This window comes from Lepidochelys kempii, chromosome 3, assembly GCF_965140265.1.
Source record: "Lepidochelys kempii isolate rLepKem1 chromosome 3, rLepKem1.hap2, whole genome shotgun sequence".
In the NCBI taxonomy this organism is placed as follows: domain Eukaryota; kingdom Metazoa; phylum Chordata; order Testudines; family Cheloniidae; genus Lepidochelys; species Lepidochelys kempii.
In genome coordinates this window covers 75,826,279-75,849,334 of record NC_133258.1, presented here as the reverse complement: position 1 = coordinate 75,849,334, position 23,056 = coordinate 75,826,279, and the positions used below count along the sequence as shown (strand labels likewise).

General features: G+C 43.3%; 1 protein-coding gene across 3 annotated transcripts in view; it reads left to right on the top strand.

Moving 5' to 3' along the window:
* Window positions 1–20,696, top strand: part of MCHR2 (melanin concentrating hormone receptor 2) — an 82,864-nt gene extending 62,168 nt beyond the window's left edge. For all 3 annotated transcript variants that reach the window (XM_073336855.1, XM_073336853.1, XM_073336854.1), the window contains 3 exons: window positions 15,918–16,112; window positions 17,129–17,248; window positions 19,698–20,696. In XM_073336855.1, the coding sequence (XP_073192956.1) occupies window positions 15,918–16,112; window positions 17,129–17,248; window positions 19,698–20,022 (640 nt within the window). In that variant the 3' untranslated portion in view covers window positions 20,023–20,696. The remainder of the gene's footprint in view (window positions 1–15,917; window positions 16,113–17,128; window positions 17,249–19,697) is intronic.
* The last annotated feature ends 2,360 nt before the right edge of the window (window positions 20,697–23,056 follow it).

The window sequence follows — 23,056 nt, the reverse complement described above, 5'->3', positions numbered from 1 at the left end:
TTTGAGCTACCACTGCTATGATTTCATTGTATTCAGCTACTACAGGGGCTGCTTCAGGGGTAGCTGCATCTAATGTATGCAAGTCTATTGTCATTCTGTAAGTGACACCATCCACCTTAAGGACTGGCCATACTGGTGAACTGCAGATACTTTGCATAGGCACGAGCACCCCTTGTTCCAAAAGACAGTCTATAGTATTTTTAATGCTTTCCTCTGCTGCAGCTGAGAATTTATATTGCCTTTGAACGGGGGATCTTTTCGCTCAATCAAAATATCAGCGTCTATTTTTCCACACTCAACTTTATTTTTAGTCCATCCCCTGTGAAATTCTTTTACCCATGCATCATTAATGGAGGTTAGGGTTGCTGTGGGTGCCTTTTTAGCAGCACAACAATGCACAGCAGAGATTTCTGCACCACCACCCCGCCCTTCTAACCTCCATAACTCACCATTAGCTAGATCCACAGTTAGCTGAAATGTTCAGAGGAAAGGAACACCTAGGATTCCCTTCTCATTTCCCTCATGAGCACAGCATTCTACTTTCCCCTGTAGTCTGTCAATTTGCAAGGGAACATCCTGCCAGATCAAAGCTTCTTGGATTTCTCCCCCATACCTCCTGAGCTGAACCTGTTTAGTGGTGGGTCTCCCTCCGGAGATCCACCGGGGACTTAGAATGTTTACTGGTGCTCCAGTGTCCACTAGCAAATAGGCTAATATCCCTGGGTTCCCCACTGTAGCCCTCACAGTAGGTGTCCCCAATATGTTGCACTGAAGTCTTGCAATCAGCTGGGGAGGCCCACTATCGATCGGCCAACTCCCTCGGGAGCCTCCATTCAAAAGAGGGAGCAGGGATCTGGTTTTGACAGGTAGTGGGCATGGGGGACACAGTCCGTACCAGGGCAGTGGACTGAGGGGGGGGGCTCCCTGCATTAACTCTGTTCTCCTCATGTCCCAAGACAAAGCATTAATCAGGATGCTGAGGTGCTGATGATCATATATTCCCATATCCTCCCCCAAGTTCACCAGCTCCTTCCAAATCACGTTCCTAAGGGTCTCCTTGGGTCAGCACTGCCCAGGGTTGTGGGAGGTAGGGGATTATAATTGGGAGGGCGACTGGCAGAGTGAGGACCATTATTCGCAAATGCGATAGCCTGTATGGACTCTGAGGTAGTCTTTTTGCTGATTTGTCTCTCTCCTCTTGCAAATTTCTAAGTAGGGTCACCATTTTCAGCTTTTCTGCTATAAATTCACACCCGGCTGTCTCTCAGTTCAAATGCTCTTGTAACTGCTTTTTCTCCATCTCCAGTTCCTGCCTTCCCTTTACTATTTCAGCCATGTCCAGATGTACATAAAATAATGCTCATGCAGCAGCCGCATCCTTTGCGCTACCCCATGGCATAATGGTTGTGCAATATTATTCAGACTCACTTCAACCAGGGGATTCTCACCCTTAAAGCACCCCCTTTCTCAGGGGTGTTTCCCCTTCTTCATTACCCATCTCTCTAACCTATTGCTTTTCTCCTGTCTCAAGAGAACAGCCAAGGGGTTTTTTTCAGCCATCTCTATTTCCCTTATCTCACTCTTGGTCTCTACCAAAAGCCCTTTCACACAGTCACAGTATTGTTATACAATCTTTACTTTTAAAGTAAAAGTAACTCTTAACTCCTTATTGCACAGTCCCACAGTTATTCTAAGCACAGAATAAGTTTATTCTTAACTTAAACATTACAGGTCATTACCAAATATTCTATGAGAGAGGGACCTCGCTAAAGAAGCTTAGTCTGAAAAAGAAAGAGAGAGTTTGCTCAGGTCTGTGCCTCAGTTTTCCCACTCCGGAGCAACTACTTAACAAGTACCACATGTTTAGGGTCACATGCTGCCCGTGTTCCTCCAGCAATTTGTTACCAAATTTGCCCATTTCTTTGGGGTATGCTCATTTATTAGGAAAAAGAATGAGGAGTCCTTGTGGCACCTTAGAGACTAACACATTTATTTGAGCATAAGCTTTCGTGGGCTAAAACCCACTTCATCGGATGCATGCAGTGGAAAATACAGTAGGAAGATATAGATATACATACACACACACACACACACAGGGAACATGAAAAAATGGGTGTTGCCATACCAGCTATAGTGAAAGTAATCAGTTAAGATGAGCTATTATCAGCAGGAGAAAAAAAAACTTTTGTAGTGATAATCAGGATGGCCCATTTCCAACAGTTGACAAGATGTGAGTAACAGTAGGGGGGAAAATAAGCATGGGGAAATACCTTTACTTTGTGTAATGACCCATCCACTCCCAGTCTTTATTCAAGCTTAATTTAATGGTGTCCAGTTTGCAGATTAATTCCAATTCAGCAGTTTCTTGTTGGAGTCTGTTTTTGAAGATTTTGGTGTAGAATTGTGACTTTTAGGTCTGTAATCAAGTGACCAGGGAGATTGAAGTGTTCTCCGACTGGTTTTTGAATGTTATAATTCTTGACATCTGATTTGTGTCCATTTATTCTTTTATGTAGAGACTGTCCAGTTTGACCAATGTACATGGCAGAGGGGCATTGCTGGCACATGATGGCATATATCACATTGGTAGATGTGCAGGTGAACAAGCCTCTGATAGTGTGGCTGATGTAATTAGGCCCTGTGATGGTCTCCCCGAATAGATATGTGGCCAGAGTTGGCAATGGGCTTTCCTGCAAGGATAGGTTCCTGGGTTAGTGTTTTTGTTGTGTGGTGTGTGGTTGCTGGTGAGTATTTGAGTGTGAGTATTTGCTGGTGAGTATTCAGGTTGGGGAGCTGTCTGTAAGCAAGGACTGGCCTGTCAAAAGGTTTTTTTTCTCCTGCTGATAATAGCTCACCTTAACTGATTACTATGATTATAGCTGGTATGGCAACACCCATTTTTTCATGTTCTCTGTGTGTATATATATCTTCCGACTGTATTTTCCACTGCATGCATCCGATGAAGTGGGTTTTAGCCCACGAAAGCTTATGCTCCAATAAATGTGTTAGTCTTTAAGGTGCCACAAGTCCTCCTCGTTCATTTGCTGATACAGACTAACACGGCTGCCACTCTGAAACCTGTCATTTATTAGGGTTACTCTTCTGGGGTTGTGGGGGGATGGAGTTCTGTAATTCTATCAATGTACGGCTTGTGTCACTTGTGTTCTCATATGGAGCTCTACTTCTCCCTTCTGCAAGTTCCCTCCCAATGGAGCTATCCTGCAGGGCCTAGGTTCCCCAGGGCTGGGTTCTTCCAGCCCCAGAATCAGATGAACACACACACACACACACATTAACAGAGTGCGTCTGAGCGGACCAGGTTAATCAGCACTCCCAAGCTGACCCCTTGTATGTCCTGGACTTAGCAGGCTGGGTCAAACAGCACTTCCAAGCTGTCACCCTCATATGCTGTGGGCACTGCACTGGAATAGAGTACGCCTGAGCAGGCTGGGTCGAGCAACACTTTCAATCTGCCACCCTCATATGCCCCAGGTTCATCACATCCCTATTCCCACTTTCCCGTTACAATTGTTCTGGTCGTAACCCACTTGATGAGCAAATCCCACAGGATTTTTGGGCGCTGCAGGGATCTTTAGCTTAGGTACAAGGAGTATTGCTAGAGAGAGACTGAGAGAGCTGGGTTCTCACCACTCCGTAAAGCTTGAATTGATCGGGGTTCTGAGGTGGTGGTGGTGGTAGCTGAGGGTCCGGAGTGCTGGAGACAGGCAGAGCCCCCAGCACAATCAATCAGGAGAAGATGAAGTCCCAGTGGAACTGATGCAGATTTTAGATCCAGGCATCAGAGCACTTACTTGAGCATGGGTTTTGTAGGGAAAGAACAATGGTTCAAGGGGGAACACTAGATTTGTTTATGGGTAAACTGATCATAGAATCATAGAATATCAGGGTTGGAAGGGAACCCAGAAGGTCATCTAGTCCAACCCCCTGCTCGAAGCAGGACCAATTCCCAGTTAAATCATCATGATGGCTCAAGGGAGTATACCAAAGTTGTTTTGTTCAGGCTAGACAACAGGAACTGATCATACCTGGATATGGGCAGCGTTCCTTCCAGGGAGCTCACAATGCAATTAGGCAGCTTCAATATTTTGGATAGCAATAAATAATTATTAGAATTGGTCTGATAACTACTGAGCTAGGTGTGTGCAGGCGTAGGTTCATTAACATCTGAAGCAGAGATTCCACATCATGCAGTGCTTCCCTGCGTTTCTGGTCCCAGAGTTCTTTGCCGTTCTTGCCTTGGAATCTCTGTTCTCCCTTCTGTATGCTCATAGAGATGCCTCCCTGTCCCATCTTTGATGCAAATGAGGCGAAGGGAGTTTCCTTAATCCTGTCACCTTTGTCCAGAGGCGTTTAGGTGTGTCTTTTCATTGCTTTTTGTAAGTCTTTCTTCTGACCCTCTTTGGTTCAAGCAGAAGCTGTGGCGGGGTGGGGGGAGGTCTTTCATGTGTCAGACAGGCTGGGTACTGAGCTCTGGTTCCCCAAGAACACAGAGAGCTGACAGGTAACATGACCCAAAGAGTTAAAAAGCTAAAGACTATCATTGACAGAGTACAAGAAAATATGAAGAAAATAGAATGAAGCATGTGCTGTATATCTTGAGTGTTTTGAAGGACAGGTGGAGGGTGATATCTTAGTAATATTAAAATATATGAACTTGGGTTGTTTTACAGTAGTTTGTTGAAAGAGGAGAGTATGAATGCTGGTGAACATTCAATGGTGGTCTGCACTAAGCATGCCAGTAAATGGTGCTTGGGAGAAAAGGTCCCAAGAAAACACTAAATTGCTCCTCTCTTCAACAAAGCCCACAACATAAAACAAATCTGGAGTTTCTTGGCCAAACCATTTTGCAGCTATGATGGGCCCCGAAAAGTTACACAATTTTGATACACTTTATAGTACAGATACATTTCAGGGTAGATGCATTTTGAATACACTGTCATTAAAGTACAGAAACATTTTCCAAAAAAGGAAATGGGCACTTTTTGAAATTCCTATATCTTTACAACTCCTTACCTGTTTTTTTACAAACGTCCCAGAAAAATTCTACCCAGGGTTTAGAGGCAGCATGTAAAATTTCAAGGGGGTCTGGCTTCTCTGGGGAAAATTTGAGCAATGCAGAAGTCAGAAAACCAGGCATAACAGAAAGTTATTTCCAACCTTGGCTATGAAGTGGGAAGCACCGCTCCATTATATGACAGGCCTTGCCTTGTTTCAGCCCTGTTAATGACTCTCAGGCACCTAACAAACTTAAGAAATATATGATCACAAATACAAATAAATGCAAGTACTGACTACTTGATAGCTTTGATCTAGACAACACTTTGATCCGATGACTGATGGCAACTGTGGTATATTATACTATACAGTTCTATGTGAAATACAGTACTGTGAAGAGAAGAGAATATTACTGGTCTTTTTGTAGTCATATAGAACATAAGAACATAAGAATGGCCATACTGGGTCAGACCAAAGGTCCATCCAGCCCAGTATCCTGTGTACCGACAGTAGCCAATGCCAGGTGCCCCAGAGGGAGTGAACCTAACAGGTAATGATCAAGTGATCTCTCTCCTGCCATCCATCTCCACCCTCTGACAAACAGAGGCTAGGGACCTTACCCATCCTGGCTAATAGCCATTAATGGACTCCATGAATGTATCCAGTTCTCTTTTAAACCATGTTATAGATCTAGCCTTCACAACCTTCTCAGTCAAGGAGTTCCACAGGTTGACTGTGCGCTGTGTGAAGAACTTCCTTTTATTTGTTTTAAACCTGCTGCCCAACAATTTCATATATTCAGTGCTTATAGTAGATTCAAACAGTGAGGGGAAATTCTTACCACTCCAGCCAACAAGAAGCAGGAGGTGAGGGGAAGCACTGAGATCTACTAATGAAAAGCTCTATATAATGTGATAGACCCAGGCCAGTTGGGTACAATAGAGTAGCCTTGTTGGGATCCACTGCTAATGATCCTCTCCCAGCCTAAGAGGGGGGTCCACAGGACCTGGAAAAGCCCATCCACTGCTAAAGATCCTCCCCCAGCGTAAGGGGGGGGGGTCCACAGGACCTGGAAAACCAAGTAATTACGGGGGACAACTAATGAACAACAGGACAGGAGTGCGGTCAAAGGGTCAAACGAAGGCAACTGGATGGAGACACCAAGCAGAGGACCCTGGACAGCTCCCACTGCTCCTCAAAGGCGTCAAGGGAGTCAGTGGATACACAAGAGTAGCCTTATTGGGATCCAGGAAGCGGGCGGGCGAAGCTCGCCCACTTCTAAAGGATCCCCCCTCAGCCTAAGGGGGGGATCCACAGGACCTGGGAAACCAAATAATTATGGGGGACAACTAATGAAGAACAGGGACGGGAGTGCGGTCAAAGGGTCAAACGAAGGGAACCGGACGGGGACACCGAGCAGAGAACCCCGGACAGCGCCCACCGCTCCTCGAAGGCGTCAAGGGAGTCGGTGGATACAGCAGAGTAGCAGAAGGCAGATATACTGGCCACTGGATGAACAGTTTTCTGGGGTTTTTTTGTTTTTTTTTTAAACAGAAAAGAAGTTTATTGGTAACACTTACAAGAATTACCAAAGGAAACAAAACTACTATGCAACAAAACAACGCAAACAGAAGGTATAACACAGCAGCTTTCAGGAGGGAGAAGTGTTCAGGCTAGCCTGGGCCCAGAGCGGGGTGGCTTCCTCGACACTCGTGGTCTTCCACCCTCCTGAGTTACCTGGTGGCCTAGAGCGGGGGGGTTTCCTCGACACTCGTGGTCTTCCACCCCCTCGAGTTACCTAGTGCTGCGCCCAGTGTCACCGATCCTCCCTCTCCTGAGAGTGCCCAGCAAGATGGGCACGGCTGCGGGGTGGGCGGTTTAGGGGTGGGGGATAGACACCCATGTATTATAGGACCCCTCCTAGATGACAGTAATGATGGTATCCACAGCGGCAACGGCTGGGGCTGGCGTCTCTCGCTCTTCCCCTCAATCAAAGGGTCAGACGGAGGGAACCGGACGGGGTCACCAAGCAGAGAACCCCGGACAGCGCCCACCGCTCCTCGAAGGCGTCAAGGGAGTCGGTGGATACAGCAGAGTAGCCCTATTGGGATCCAGGAAGTGGGCGGGCAGAGCTCTTCCACTACGAAAGGATCCCCCCCAGCCTAAGGGGGAGATCCACAGGGCCTGGAGAGCCAAATGATTATGGGGGACAACTCATGAAAAACAGGGACGGGAGTGCGGTCAAAGGGTCAAACGAAGGGAACCGGATGGGGACACCAAGTAGAGAACCCCAGACAGCGCCCACCGCTCCTCGAAGGCGTCAAGGGAGTCGGTGAATACAGCAGAGTAGCAGAAGGCAGATATACTGGCCACTGGATGAACAGTTTTCTGTTCCCTGACTGACCAGAGCAGGGGCTGCTCCAGGCTAATGAGAACACCTGACTCCAATTAACCTGCAAAGAGTCAGGTGAGGCCATTAAGCTAATGTGACCACCTGACTCTAATTAAGGCCCCTCTGATAATATAAAAGGGCTCACTCCAGTCAGGCAGAGAGGAGCCAGAGGAAAGGAAGTGTGGCTGAAAGGGCTGGTTAATGAAGACACCCTCAAGGGACCTACACTGTTTTGGCATGAGGCTGTAGGAGCAACAGAGACTGTGGGAACTCACTCACCAACCTCCATTGTTGGCTTATGATGAAAAGGGCTCAGTAGACTGTATCCCTGGCCCTAGAGAGGGAAGGGTTACGTGGAGGGTTGCAGCGAGCCTCTGAAGCTAGCATAAACCGCCTGGAAGTGCGGGACCCACGGTGGGGACAAGGTTGGAGCTCTACCATAATAAGTATTAGTATTAGTACTGTTATTATGCAAGTCAGCAGAAGAGGGAAAGCAGCACTTTGCTCTGCTCCCCCATACTTTAAATGCCTCAATATATTTACATTCTACACTGACTTGCTCTGATTTGCAACTATTCTAAGATTTTTCATACTGTCAATCATCCCTTTTTTATGTCAGATTCTAGAAATGCCTTTGCAGCTTCTAGTGAAAAAGACTGTTATTTTGACCATATTTTTTTGTGAACCAGCTTAGTTGTTTTACAACATAGAATAATGAAAGCAAATTTAAATAAAAATGAGTAACTAGGACACTGTATTTGTGTACGGAGAATGGGCCAAATTCCAATCTCAATTACATGGTCTAAATCCAGAGTAATTCCAAAGTTATAAGCATCTTATCAAGAGGTAAGATAGAATGAGTCCCAATTTGCACTAATGTAACTGATACCAGTGATATCAGGATCTGATTCTGTGACCCAAAAAATTAGATTAGTACACCCAGATCTACCCAAATTAGGGCAAATCAATGCCAGCTGCATTATAAATGTGGAGCATTTCAAACAACCCTTGGCATATAACCCATATCGTCTCATATCCAGATCACTCAAACAGTCTGTTATTTCTGTCTCCAGCATTGTGATTGTGAGACCACAATTAATAGTAATCATGGGGAAAACAACTGCCATAATTTTTTGTTACATGTCATATTCTGTCAGATTCCAGTGAAAAAGAGCTCGGTTCATTACACAACTTGAAAAATGAAAGAATGGGTTTTATAGCCATAGGCATGACTGAAAAGGGTTGCAGTCAGCTGAAACATGAATCTTCATTGCTCTGAAGTAAAATAAACAATATACTGTTTATGGGATGGATCAGTGTTCTGAGGAGGTACAAAGAAGCCACTTTCTAGATGGCTGGCTTGGGTGTTCAGCTCAAATGCTCAGGGTCAAACTGATTGCCAGTTTTTCCCCAACGTCTGAGTGGGGTGGATCTTGAGAAATTTTCTCCTTCCTCTGCAGCATGGGACTGGTTTGCCTGCTAGGATCATCTCACCAACCAATTCCCTGCCATTGCAGGGGCCTCTAACATTGGTGGCACCTCAGTCTCTTCTCTCCCAGTGGCACACAACAGATTAGATTCCTGAGGATTTGAAATGCTGACGTCACTGGGCTCAATATAAGGGTATCTGGATGAAATTTAACAGTATCTGATATGCAGGTGATCAAGCTACATGATCTCGTGGTACTTTGTGGCCTTAAACTCTACGAAACTATGACTCTATGAAGGCTTAAGATACTTTTATATCTAATTCACATAAAATGTAAAGATGATTTATCTCTCTGTATACTTTCCTGGACCTATCACTATAGTGTATGAGTGTCTAGTATAGGAAAGTTGTTACTACATGGTTAACCACAGTTTCAATTATTTATCGTTAAGTTTGGACAGGAGCATTTCAGCTCATTTAGTCCATCCACCTGTATTATTGGGTGATAGTGGGAGACAGTGTTAGTAATCTTAGGTTTTTATAGCATCTACACTATTACATTCCATGAACTCACATATCAGGTTATTCCATTGTCTACTTAACCTCAAGGTTTCAATATGATCGATACTTCATCTGGTAGTTGTTTAACTCAGCCTGTGAAGATCCATAGTAACTCACTTGTCTTTAGTAGAATTACTTTAGATTTGCCCCAGTGCAACTGAAAGCAGAATTTTGTGCTCAGTTTGCAGAGACTACTGTTAAAATCATACATATATGTGGCTTTATATATTTGTTTACTGGCAAAATTCTGCTGTTATATGTAGTCATGTAAATCAGGAATAACTCCATTGAGAGGATAATCAGGTCCTTTATTTGTAATAATTGTAGTTTACTGAATATACAATATCTACATGACATTTTCCTTGTGAAATGGCATGTCAGAGATACTAGTTTTCTGATAAAGAACGTTTATTGCATAAAGTAGTTGTGTTTCCTCTGCAGTTTTCCAGTTTGAAATTACAACAGTAGTTGTAAGTAGTGGTCACCAACTGATAGATCGCGATCAACTGGTCAATCGCGGAGCCTCTGCCAGTCGATTGCAATCTCCAGCCACTAAAACTCCTGCAGCACAGTGAGGCTAGGGCACACTCCTGCCTGCCCTGTCCCCATGCCGCTCCAGGAAGCAGCCAGCATGTCCCTGAGTCGGGGGTGAGGCAGGGGGTCTCCATGCACTGCTTCTGCCTGCAAGCACCGCCCCACAGCTCCCATTGGCCAGGAATGCGGAACTGCAGCCAATGGGATCTGTGGGGTTGGTGCCTGCAGGGATGAGCAGCACACAGAGCCATGTGCCTCCCCACACCTGAGCTGCAATGAAGGAACATGCCAACAGCGCAGGGAGTGGCACGGGGCCAGGGCAAGCAGGGAGCCTGCCTTAGCCCCGCTGCACCACCGCCTGAGGTAAGCGCCGCCCGGCGGGAGCCCGCTCCCCTCCGCTCCCACACTCCAACCCCCAGTCCTGAGTCCCCTCCTGGAGACAGCACCCTGTACTGCCTCCCAGAGACAGCACCCTGTACCTCCACCCGCACCCCAACCTTCTGCCCTGGGCCCCTCCTGGAGCCAGCATCCCGTACCCCTTCCTGCACCCTGCCCTAGCCCTGAGCCCCAGCACCCCATACCCTCTCCTGCACCCTGAATCCCATCCTGCACCCCAACCCTAAGACCCCTCTCAGAGGCCACAGCCCAAACCTCTTCCCACACCCCAACCCTCTGCCCCAGCCTGGAGCCCCCTCCTGCATCCAAATTCCCTCCCAGAGCTCACACCCCTCACCGCCTCCTGCACCACAATCCCCTATCCCAAGCTTAGCCTGGAGCCTCCTCCCACGCTCCAAACCTCTTGGCCCCAGCCCAGAGCCCACACCCCCTCCCACATCCCAAGCCCCTGCCCCAGCCCAGTGAAAGTGAGTGAGGATGGGGGAGAGCGAGCAACAGAGGGAGGTGGAGATGGAGGGAGGGGTGGGGCCTCAGGGAAGGGGCGGGATAGATCCTGGGTTGCACTTAAATTCAAAAATTGATCTTGTGCTTAAAGAGATTGGAGACCACTGCCTTAGAAAAAGGGTGAGGCATACTTGTTCGGCAGTATGTGAAAGCTTTCAGCCTTATCGCTGATATTGTAGTTGCCTAGTGTACCTCAGTCTGAAGGACTGTCAATCCTGTCCATTCCAGGAGCACTAAAACTCAGTTAATAGTAATAAAAATTCTATCAGCCTTTCACCAATTGGCCCTTTTATTTTTTCTCTTTTTAAGTGTCTTACACTAGTAGGAGTCTTAAATAATTTGACTTCAAAACATTAAGGTGGAATTTTCCAGCGTGGGAGGGCGGGGAGTGATTTACTAATAACTTAGAAAATGATTTCTATGAATTGTTTTGCTTCTTGATACAGACGTTTTTGTAGCAGTTAGCAAATACTGAATTCCCAATTTTCAAAAGGCTGCTATGATTATGAATCCACTATTTCAGTCTTCTTAAAGGATTAGGGGCCAACCCAACTCCCATATAAGTCAATATGAATTGAATCAGGCACACGGTTCACTGGGTCTATCTAAAAATTCTTTCCAGTTCAGAATCCATTCAAGTAGAAAATGGGCATGGGGTATCTGGACAAGGAAGAGTAATATTGTTGAACCGTTTGGTAGAGCTGGGCTGGTTTGAAAAAATAGAAATCTTTTTCACAATTAAGTGCCTGGTTTTTTTTCTTTTGGTAAACTTTAAAATTCAATACTTTTCAACTAGCTCTGCTGTTTGGTATTGGTTTAAGAAATAGGACCCGATTTTCTTTCTGGGTTATAGCCCCCGTGCACCACTTCAGGGGCAAAACTGCCATAATACCCAACAGAGCATTCCCCTGGTAAAGAGAACTCTGCTGGCACATCTGCACTGCCTCCCCTATTCCTGGCATAGAGGGTGTGTTGTGGGGGAGGAAGTGGTGGAGCTCTGCCACAACCATTCTCCGCTGGCAGAAGTTTCATTACAGGACCTTAAACTAGTGATGGATCTTAGAGCAGGCTGGCTGCTGCTCTAAGTCTCATCAGGGCTGGGACTGGACTCAGGATCAGGGAGCTCCCTGATGCCCTCCTCCTCCCTCAGAGGAGTGCTCCAGCGCAGGCGAGAATCTACCCTTGCATGTTAAATGCAGAGCTATGGTACTGTTTGGGAGCACTGTCCAGCACATTTCCTAGGTTTGGAAATCAAATATTTTAATTACTTGCTGTTTTTGCAAGGCATGCAGAGAGCTCTGAGACTGCCCCATTGCCTTCATCACCTTCCCATTCTAGCCAGTTGCCCTAAAGCACTACTCTACAGCCACTAGTGGGAAATACAGCCTCCTTCGATGCCATCATTAGTCCCCCTTGATAAGTCAGTTGGTAAAGGGTAAGGAAACCAGAGGTTCCCTTTTCCTGACTTAGAGCAAAGATATCACCTCTGTAACACACCTGAACCCAACTAGAAATGGGAACTCTAAGGAATTATACCAAACCCAGCTTTTTTAATTGACAAAACAATGGGCTGTTTCCTCAGATGCAGTGTGGCTGCTTTGCACTGCACTACCTGCATTTTGTGAATGCACACACTTTTTGACCAGCACAGTGAGAATCATGTCAGTGCAAGGGTGATTCTGTTGTGTGATTCTAATGACAGAGCCACCATAGAGGTTTGTACACCATACACTCTCCCTGCAACATACACAACAGGGAACGGAGGGTAGATTGGTTGGGATGTAATTGTGCCAAACTGACCCTTAGCTATGTTTACATCCCCTTGTGACTGTGACAAGCTAGTATATATTATAGTAATTCTCATGCTTCTCTAATGAAGCACATAGAATCACGATTCTATGATTCTAATGAGGAAGACATACAAAACACGGCAGCAGATTCCAGGGCAGTGCGTGTGGAAGCTTTACACCATCTCTGGAGACCATACGCTGATTTGTACTCTGTGCATTTTGGCCCTATTCATGGTCTGCCCCACATTTCTCGGACTCTGCCACTGCAGTGTGGAAAGATGCAGACAGAAAAGTAGAACTTAATCTTAATTGTTTTCACCGAGAAAATGGAATTTCCCTGCATAGATTCCAAAATACCTGGCACCATTCTCCCCTACGAAATTATTTACAGGTTAACCCAGCTGCGATGTTAGTAATAGCATTATCACCCTCAAGATCTGACCTTAACTGGAATGAAAAAGGATGTCAAATGCAATGTACTTAAGTGTCTATCTTATACATTCCTGAGTAAACATTTAAATGTTACATCTCTGCCATATAAATTGTTTCATTTAATCTTCTGGATTTTAGCTCAAGAAGAGACAACTTTAATCCACTTTGAGCTTTACAAAATATGTAGGTCATGAAATTTCAATTGAATTTATATTGTAGCATTTGTAAACTGTGGACAGCTGTAGGTTTACTTGTGAGTTAGTGAACTCTCTGAACTGTTCAGAATCTATTTCATTGGCAGTAGTGATAGTAAATCTTTTAAATTCTACAGACACAACTACAGCAGATTTGAGGGATCCTATTACTCAAATATGTCAGATTGGCCTTTAATTATGTTGAAAAAAAAGTCTTAGGTACACTGTTATATCCCCATCCCCTTCCAGGAAATAATTCAGTCTAAAGTCTTCTTTTTGTGTATTCCTTTTAGGGATGAGTCCTGAAACTGACTTCTTCCAGTACCATCATTTATTAAAAGCCCCCATCACAAGCAGTTAAAGGATGTGGTTGTAACCGTGCCTTTGTGGGTCACAACTGAGCATACCAAGTTCAGGATAAACTGCTGAGAAATAGGGCAGACTCACCCCAAAACTGGTGGTTATTCTCTCATAAGATATACCAAACCAGCAACAAAAGTAAACATCTGTTTCACCACAGTGGCTAAAAAGAAGTCAGAAAAGCTGTCTCCTTCGGCATTCCAGTCCTTATATCACCACAAAAAACACTAGACTTACTGATGAGTGGTTATTTAAAAACAATTTCATCAAACAAAAGAGTTCTTCTGATCCCAAAGGACAAACCCCATACCCAGGGAAATATATAACTTAGATCTTACCCAATCACACTGTTGCCAGTCCTTTAGTATCTAAAATCTAAAGGTTTATTTATAAAAAGAAAGAAAGGTGAGAGTTAAAATTCGTTAAAGGAATCAAATACGTGTAATAATTGCAAAGTTCTTGGATCAGGGTTGTAGCAGTAATGGAATAAACTGCTGGCTTGTTAAGTCTCTAGTTGTTTCCAAATACTTGGAAGGTCCTCAGTCCCTTGGTTAGAATGCTCCCATTTTTAGTAGAAGTTCATGGTCCAGAGGTTTGAGCAGGAAAGAGGCCAAATGGAGCCTTTTGTATAGTTTCTGCCATGTGGAGGGAATCCCATTGTTCTCACTGTGGAAAATTGCAGGTAACAAGATGGTGTTTGGAGTCACATGGGAAAGTCACATGTCCATGCTTGATATGGTTTAGTCAAAGCAGAAACCATTACTCATACTCCAGCTACAAAGTTCACAGGAAAGTCCATTAAGTGTAGATAGGCGTCTTCCATTGTGAGTTAAGTGTTCTTTGATGGGCCATTTTATTGAATAGTCCCTTCAAGATTGTTAGGGGGCTTATTCCTTCACCCACTTACTTCCCTGGTCCTTCTCGCACGAACAGAGAGCAACAATACCCGAAGTCCAAAGCTGCAAACAATTTGATGATTATTGGGGTGAACTTCCAGCAAACAATAATTCCAATTTCCTTCCTTAGTGTCCCCCATCCCAGCTCTGACACCACAGAACCTTACCTGTGTCCCTGTTCCCATTCCCTGTTCCCATTCCCCCCCCACTTAGCAAAACATGATTCCAATTCACCCACCCCAATTCCCTGTTCCCATTCCCCCCTTACTTCCTGATTGACTGCAGACTATATAGTAAAACTTGAGTTCTGCTTAGCTATACCTTAACCAATCATTTTACTGAAATTTAACTAACCAAGCCTAACCTAATGTAACACGATTATTTAACCAATTATATCCAACCACCTTAATTAGTTTACACCCAGCAAAATTAATTATACAGCAGACAGAAACAGTCACAGAACCAGACAGAGATTATATAGACAAACAATAGGGAAATGGGGACTACAGTGGTAGAACAACAAAGAAATGAGGATTTCACATCCCAGCTATTGATAAGTGAGTTCTTGCCAGACAGGATGCTATCAAAGTAAGTTTACTTTTACATCTTCTAGGCACTTCCCTTTCTCTGAAGGTGATCGGCATTATCAGGACAGGATTGTATTCCTAATAGCCCAATAGCACCATATTTCAATGTGACTAGTTTGGAATGTAAGGATGTGACCATTCGCTTCCCAGCTTATGGCTGCCTCTGCTGCTTAGCTGGAGGCCTTAGCCTAAGAACAGGGCCTCAGATTGTCACAGTGAGAAAAGGCCTTATACAGTCAGACAGTGATTTTGATTCTTTCTTTCATACCTCTATAGCTAAGTGATAAACATATACCTAAATTCTTAAAGTATAGACCTTTGCAGACAGGCCTGAATATCTATATCCTAACAAAGATGTGCAGGCTAAATACTTTGTGGATGTTACCACAGGAGCAAACATTTGAAATCCAGGTATAAAGTCAATACTCAGAACTTCAAATACCAAAATGATACATGAATGCAGATAGCATAATCATAGTCAGCAAATCATAACTTTTCTAATGACACCTTACTTGACACACTTTGTGTAAGATTTGTTGCAATTATATAACAGTGGTGGCAACAAAGATCTACTTGGTCATATTTTAATAGTGGTAACCAAAGCGTAATGACTCATAACTGCAGTTGTGGACTGTTCAGAGAACTGCTTGAATAAACTGCAGATTCAAAGTGCTTTTTCCTCCTGTTTGTAGCATTATATGACTTTTAAAAAGCAGCTTTCACTTTTGGCAATGGATATTTTATTTATTACTTTAGGGACAACTATATAAACTTCCTAATTCATTTTATATTTTCCATTATATTGTTCTGTTACCTGTTTTTGCAGGTACTTGGCTCTTGTACAACCATTTCGCCTCACTAGCCTGAGAACAAGATCCAAGGCTATTCGAGTTAATATATGCCTGTGGGCAGCTTCACTGATCCTGGTGTTTCCTGTGTGGGTCTACTCAAAAGTAATCAAATTCAAAGATGGCTTGGAGAGTTGTGCTTTCGATCTAACATCACCTGACGATGTACTTTGGTAAGGTTCTAAAACTACAAGTGCCAGGCCCTCAGTTGGTGAAAGAGTCGTTCCACTGACTTCAGTTCTGATTCACAGCAGCTGAGGTCCAAGCCCATTTTGTCTGCAGCATTCCTTTCAGTGACATGAGGGAACAGAAGAATGAGCCAAACTTTGGTGTCCTGCTTGGCAGTTCAGAGTGCTATCTCCACTAAAGTAGTCCTAGATATTATTACGAATATTGATGGCCTCAGCACAACTGAATGCAATGGAGCTACACTGATGTGCAGCAGCTGAGGATATGGCCTGGAGTGCTGAGTCTCTGGCTGGAATTAGGTACCTTCTCTTCCATATAGAGATCTCTCAGTGCACTGTCTGTCCAGGCAGGCTATGCTTGTTTGAGGCTATGGCCCATGAAAAAATTAACCTACATTCTCCAAAACACACACATGGCCCTCCAGCATCAGGCCCTGCCCAGATTTCTGCCTTATTTATAGAATTGTCATTTGGGAAGAAAAATAAATGAAGGTTGGGATTTTCAGATGTGCTTGGCATTCATAATAATGCTAGGAACTAATGATACAAGAAATCAATAGAAATTTTACCATTGACTTCAATGACAGCCGAGTTACGTCAACCCTGAGCACTTTCGAAAATGTTGATACTCTACTGAGTTCATATTTGTATGTTTCATGTTCTTTCAGAATGATACCCAGAGTACATGAGCCACTAACTGTACACTACATATCTTGTCCTATAATTAAATCACAGCCAAAATGTTCAAAAGAGGCCTCTGATTTTGTGTGCCTCAATTTTTGAGGGCCTAGCTTGAGTGTTTTGGGAGTTTATTCTCAGAAGTGCTGAACACTCACAGCTCCTCTTGACTTCAGTTGAGGTTCCAAAAGTGAGGTCCTAGGACACCCAAAATCAGAGGCCACTTTCTGAAAAATGTTGTATATATTTTTTGTCCATTTCTGAGGTTATTTATATGCATTATGTAAACACGTTGTCTGTTCTCTCTGCATTTTGTTTTCCAGGTACACGCTTTATCTGACTATAACAACTTTCTTTTTTCCATTACCACTGATATTCATTTGCTATATATTGATTTTATGTTACACATGGGAGATGTATCAGCAAAACAAGAAAGCAGGATGGTAAAGTATTTTATATTTCAGATATGCTACTAGGGGTGGGAAGAATTTGTTCGCAGGGGGCCAAGTCCTGAAAGGCGCTGTATACCCTTCACTCCCATGATGTCAGTAGGAGCTGAGGGTATTCAGCACCTCAGACCAGACACACAGCACCTTGTAGTCTCAGGCCCATAATTAGGTTTGGTTTGGTGGGCAAAAACCTTCTCAGATACGAATGCTGTCTCATGAAGCTATGTGACAGAATTATTAATAGAAACTCTTTTAAAACATAATGAATTAAGGCTTATACATGTACATTGAGTTTAAACCCCTAAAGGCATGAGATCATTTTGTCTAACCTCCTTTATAACACAGGCCATTATATTTCACCCAGTTATATCTGTACTGAGCTTTGTCCCCTGCTATTCCAGCACTGAGCTGTGTCAGTATTTCCATTGGCTTATAACATTATAACAATATTTCCAGTATTGGCTTATAACATAATCCAAAAGAAATAGGTTCCTGGCTGCAATTGTGCATACAGTTTTTTATCTCAAAAAAGAATTATTTCTCCAAAATGTGATGGGAAATTGGTGTGGTTTTGTCTTTTGGTTGAAGCAGTTTTTTTTTAAAAGAAATGATTTCAGGTGCTGACTGAGTTAGAACTCCTGATAGCGAGGACCAAATTCTTGATTAGAGTTAGTTGAAAATTGGGGTGGAGGTGGGGGTGGAGAAATAGGAAGTTCAGAAATGAAAATTAAAAACTAAAATTTTCCATTGAAAATTTCAATTTTTGGCAGAAATTCAAATATTAAAAAAAATGTTGGTCAAAACCTGAAATATTTTGGCCAAAACATTTCCATTTGGAAATGCTGTGGGTGCCTTATGGGAGTAGTAGCTCAGGTTTCTCAAGCTACCATTCTCCTTTATGGGCCAGGCAACCTGGTCAAACTACATCTCCCAAAATGCACCATGATCTTCTCTCTTAGAGAGAAGAGGTGGTGTATCATGAAAATCCTTGTTCATGATTGTGAGGGAAAAATAACAGGACATAAACTCAGGTCAAGGCCCTGACTTTGGTCAAGCTTGCCTGCAGGCCGTAAACTGATATCCTGCTTGCTTATGTGTATCAAGGGGTAGGAGAAGTCACAGTGGAAAGTTCCCAAAAGGAACAATGGTTTTCTGTGCATAAGAGGCATGAAGGGGCAGGATGGAAAAGTCCCCAGGCAGAACAAATTTGTAATAGTCACGCTTATGAAATATATAACCATAACAGTTGTGTTAGAAAGGTCACTGACTGCAAAAGAACAGACAGTGACTAACAGGAGGGGCCTAGTTGGGGAGACACTTGTTTTTGCTTTTGACAAATGTTAATTTTGCAATGTATTCCAAATAAGGTAATTAATACGGAAGTATATGTAATTTGTCTGTGGTTTTAAGCTTTAAAAAGCTGTGTGTGCTTTGCATCAGAGGGTAGCTACTGAGAGTCGTTACCACCCCTCCACCCCCCGCGTTTGTAATCAATAAAGGAGCCTCAGGCTTGTTCTGATCCAAACACAACGAGTGGTTAATTTTTCCACGACATGATGAAGGATGGAAGATGTAGTCTGGCCAAGGAGCCAACCCATAGAAGAGAAGGGGGACAGGAGACCACCAAACTACAATATTCATGAGGCTTTGCAGCAGCATTGCCATCAAAATATTTTGGTTTTCGGACAAAATATTACAGTTTGGGGGCATTCCATTTTTCAAATTTTCCACAGAAAGCAGATGCTTTTAATGAAAAATTTGTTTAGTCAAAAACGCAATTGTACATTTAAAAAGAACAATTTCAATAGAAAATCTTCAACCAGCCCTAGTCATATCTCTCCTCAAGATCCCTTGTATACATGGCATACATGGCAGGCACCACCACCTATTGCAGAGGATTCTTCTTCCGTATTCTTCTCCACTCCATTTGTGGTGTCTTGCATTCCAGCGACTGCAGAGAGGGAATAGTGTGCATAGGTTCTTCAAAAATAGCCAACCCTTGCATAGTAGAGAGAAGTTTCCTTGCATCATTCCTATCAACCTCTTTAGGACCACATAAGGGCCAGCCATGATCTTGTGCCCTGTATTTGTGCCCCAGTTCAAACAATACAGTCAGAAGTAATTGTGGGCCCCAAATCTGCACAGTTCCAATGCTGAAGGGGCAGATATTTGTTCACAATATTCAGAATGATAGCAAATTGCCATCAATCAGGCCTATTAAAAAAAATCTTTTCAGTGCCACCTATACTAATGAACCCATAAGACCATATTGAGCCCTGACTGAAGCAGACACAATTCCCAGGAACTTCATTTTTATTTCAGTTGTGTTGTGTCTGCTTCTGTCAGGACTAAATTTTGCCCAAAATACACTGTCTTACTGATCTGTGCTTTCCTTTATATTATCTTCATTTAACAGTTACCAATCTTCACATTTGTGTTGCAGTTACAATACCAGTATCCCAAGACGAAGGGTCATGAGACTGACCAAGATGGTGCTGGTGCTGGTCGGTGTATTTGTTGTAAGTGCTGCCCCATACCATGTGATACAGCTCGTGAATCTTCAGGTTTCTCAGCCATCACTGGCATTCTATGTGAGCTATTACGTCTCCATCTGCCTCAGCTACGCCAGCAGCGGCATTAACCCTTTCCTTTACATACTACTTAGCGGGAACTTTCGGAAGCGTCTGCCTCGGTGCACCAATGTCAAGCTCAAGATGACAGAACGTGAAGTTAACAATATTGAAAACACACTGAGGTCAAGCTTTTAAAAGGAGGGGCTATTCAATGAGAGAGATGTATTACATACAGGTCTATTTTTATGGTTAAACTGACTTGGCCTCATTCCCTTCTCACTTATACTACTGTAACTCAGGAGTGACTTCATCATCGTCAATGGACTTACAACAGTGTAAAGCTAGGGGGAGAGAAGAATCAGGCCCACTATTTGGAAATTAGGGTACGTGGTGGAAGGAAGCTGTTCAAAAGTATTCTTTGTTATTGTCCAGTTGTCTCCTTAATGGTGAATACTACAAGCATAAAGACCAAAGTGAGCTTCTAAAAATGTGCAGTTCACTGGCAGTTACATGATAAAAGGACTGTCTGTGGCTGGTATGTTCAGACAAGTATTCAAGAACTGACATTGCTATTAGCGACTAACCCATCGTGTCCATGACATTGTGTGCGATGTCATGCACGTGATGGGTTAGTTACTTATAACAAGCCAAAAAGTACTAACTTGCAACCGGTCTGAAAGCAGCACTAGCAGCTATTGATTTTCGACAATCATCTCCCCTTGGGTGCCCACTCCTGCAGCTATTAAGAGACAGGGGAGAGACAAAGCAGAAGGAACTTGGAGAGGAAGGAGGGTAATGCTTTCAAATTCAGCTTTGTACATGTGCTTACAAACGATGAAATAAGTGCACTAATATTTATATTAAATGTACATCTGAAAATAATAAACATATGTTTTGACAAAGAGCTGTGTGTTTCTGGGATCATTGTTTCTTGTTTTCAAAACCACCACTTCCAAGGCGGCCTTAAGAAGAGTACTCACTCCCTAAAGAGCTAAAATCTGCTCCTGCTAGAGTCAATGACAAAAAATCCATTCACTTCAATAGGGGAAGAACTGGGCCTGACATTGCCAAATGTTGCCAGCATCTTAGCTGTTTGATTTCCTTAAGATCACCATAATATAGTAAAACAATACTGTGGGGCCTGATCAAATTAGCAAAACATCCACTGAAGTATTGAAATCAATGAGAGTTTTGTCTGAATAAGCAGTGCATTGGGACCATGTTTACACAACTTGGCTAAAAGAAAAATATTTAATTTTTACTTTGGTAATACTGAAAACAAAGCTATGCTTGATCAATAGAACATTGCTCTAGGACATCGGTTCTCAAACTTTTGGTCAGGATCCAAAAGTGAGTCGCAACCCCCTTTTAATGTGGTCTCCAGGACTGGCTTAGACTTGCTGGAGCCTGCGACCAAAGCCCAAGGTCTTCAGCCCTGGGTGCCAGGGCTCACATTACTTTAAATAGTTTACAACTCATCATTTTTCCTACCTTTTTTCCAGGCCCCATTGTTCTAATTTCAGTAGCTCAAAAGTCAAATTGATATATATAAAGTACATTTATGCAGAGTAAATGTTTATTCCTTTATTTAGTGGAAAATTCTACATTAATAAAAATTAATAAAGGAATATAAACAATTTTTAAATTTGTATTTCTTTGTTAACCACCCAGAGCTTCTGGATTTATCTAAAGTATTCCATTTTACTGAAATAAGCATTGAAACTAGCCTAATTATGGGGGGGGGGGGGGGGGGTTTACAAGCCTATTTACTTTTAAATTACTCTGAAGGTCCAGTAGGAAATTTTGTATTACTTCCAGCTGAAGTAACTTTGAAGAGGGAATATATGGATCTGAAGGAAGAATCTGTCCATGTCTACAGGGGTAAAGTGTAACAGGCAATGTAATTACTTTTGTTACTGTAGTCAAACTGAAACTGTGTGCGTGTGTACGTCTACGTGTGCATGCAGGGGTGTGGAGGGTGTACGTGAGACAGCCACCTTCTTGGCCAACACACTGGGAATTGAATCAGACACCTCCAGAGTTAAAAATCATGAGCTGTTAGAGCTTGAGCTAAAGAGGCAAACCCCCTTAGCTGGGGGCTGTAACAGCTCATATCCTCTGGGAACTGGCACAGAGTGGGGCCTGTAAAACGCACCCACCAATGTGTTATATGGGTATTTCCCACCAGTGATAAATAATTTTGATGTAATTTTTCCAAGGAGATTATAATTTCATAATACTTCCTTGAAGAAGACATTTATTTAAAATTTCGTTAGCACTGCAGGTATTGACTATAGCTCTGGCTTCAAATAATTTGCTTTCTAAATGTGTACAAAACACTGTAATTAAAACACAGCTCCTTCTGTTAGGATCTATTAACACTATACTGCAGCTCCTTAGAGCTCTGCACTGCAACTACTTTGTTTTATTCAAAGTTATGGTAATAGGTTTAGAGAGAAACTTTGATGGTTAAATTAGAATGTTCCGCCTGAAAGTTTCCAAGATGCTCAACTGGCAAAAATAAAATCAAGCTCTTGTTAGACTTGTTGTGCAGTATGCACTCAGAGGCATTAAGGACCTGATCCTATTCCCATTGAAGTAAATAGCAACACTCTAGATCTTCATAGCACATGACGTCTATAAAGTTATATTCATTATGATACCAACAGTGATGTCACTGCCCAGACTAAGTTATTGCCAGGCAGTAGGTGACAGGTTATTGGGTGCTTTTAAGCGGGAAATTGGAGAGCTCAGGAGCTGGTAATGGGAGGAGATGTGGAGCAGTTCCCCGCTATAGCCCCCATTCAGCAAAAGCACTTAAGTACACACTGAATTGTAAGTATGCAGGGACGGCATGTGAGAATGTGGTCAAGGGCTTTGCTGCATCAGGGCCTCAAGCCATCCATCCAAATTCAGCCCAGCTCAATGGAGTCTGAAAGTCACCATCATCTTACAGGTGTTGGGGGGATGGGAAGGTGTCTGTGTGAAATGGCTTGGTGGCCTCTGTCCAGTTCCCTGGGGACAAGTATTCACAAAACAATCATAAATGTAACTGACATCCTTGGTGGTGATCTCAGCAGAAAGTGCAAGGATGAACGATTACAGAGAATGAAATGTTCTCACCATTAGAAGTAGTTCCCTTCAGCACTGGGTTGTCACCCTGATGAACTAATAAAGTAAGTGTGCACTGCAACTGCCTATGCTGTACTGGGCCAGGCTGTGCAGAGCA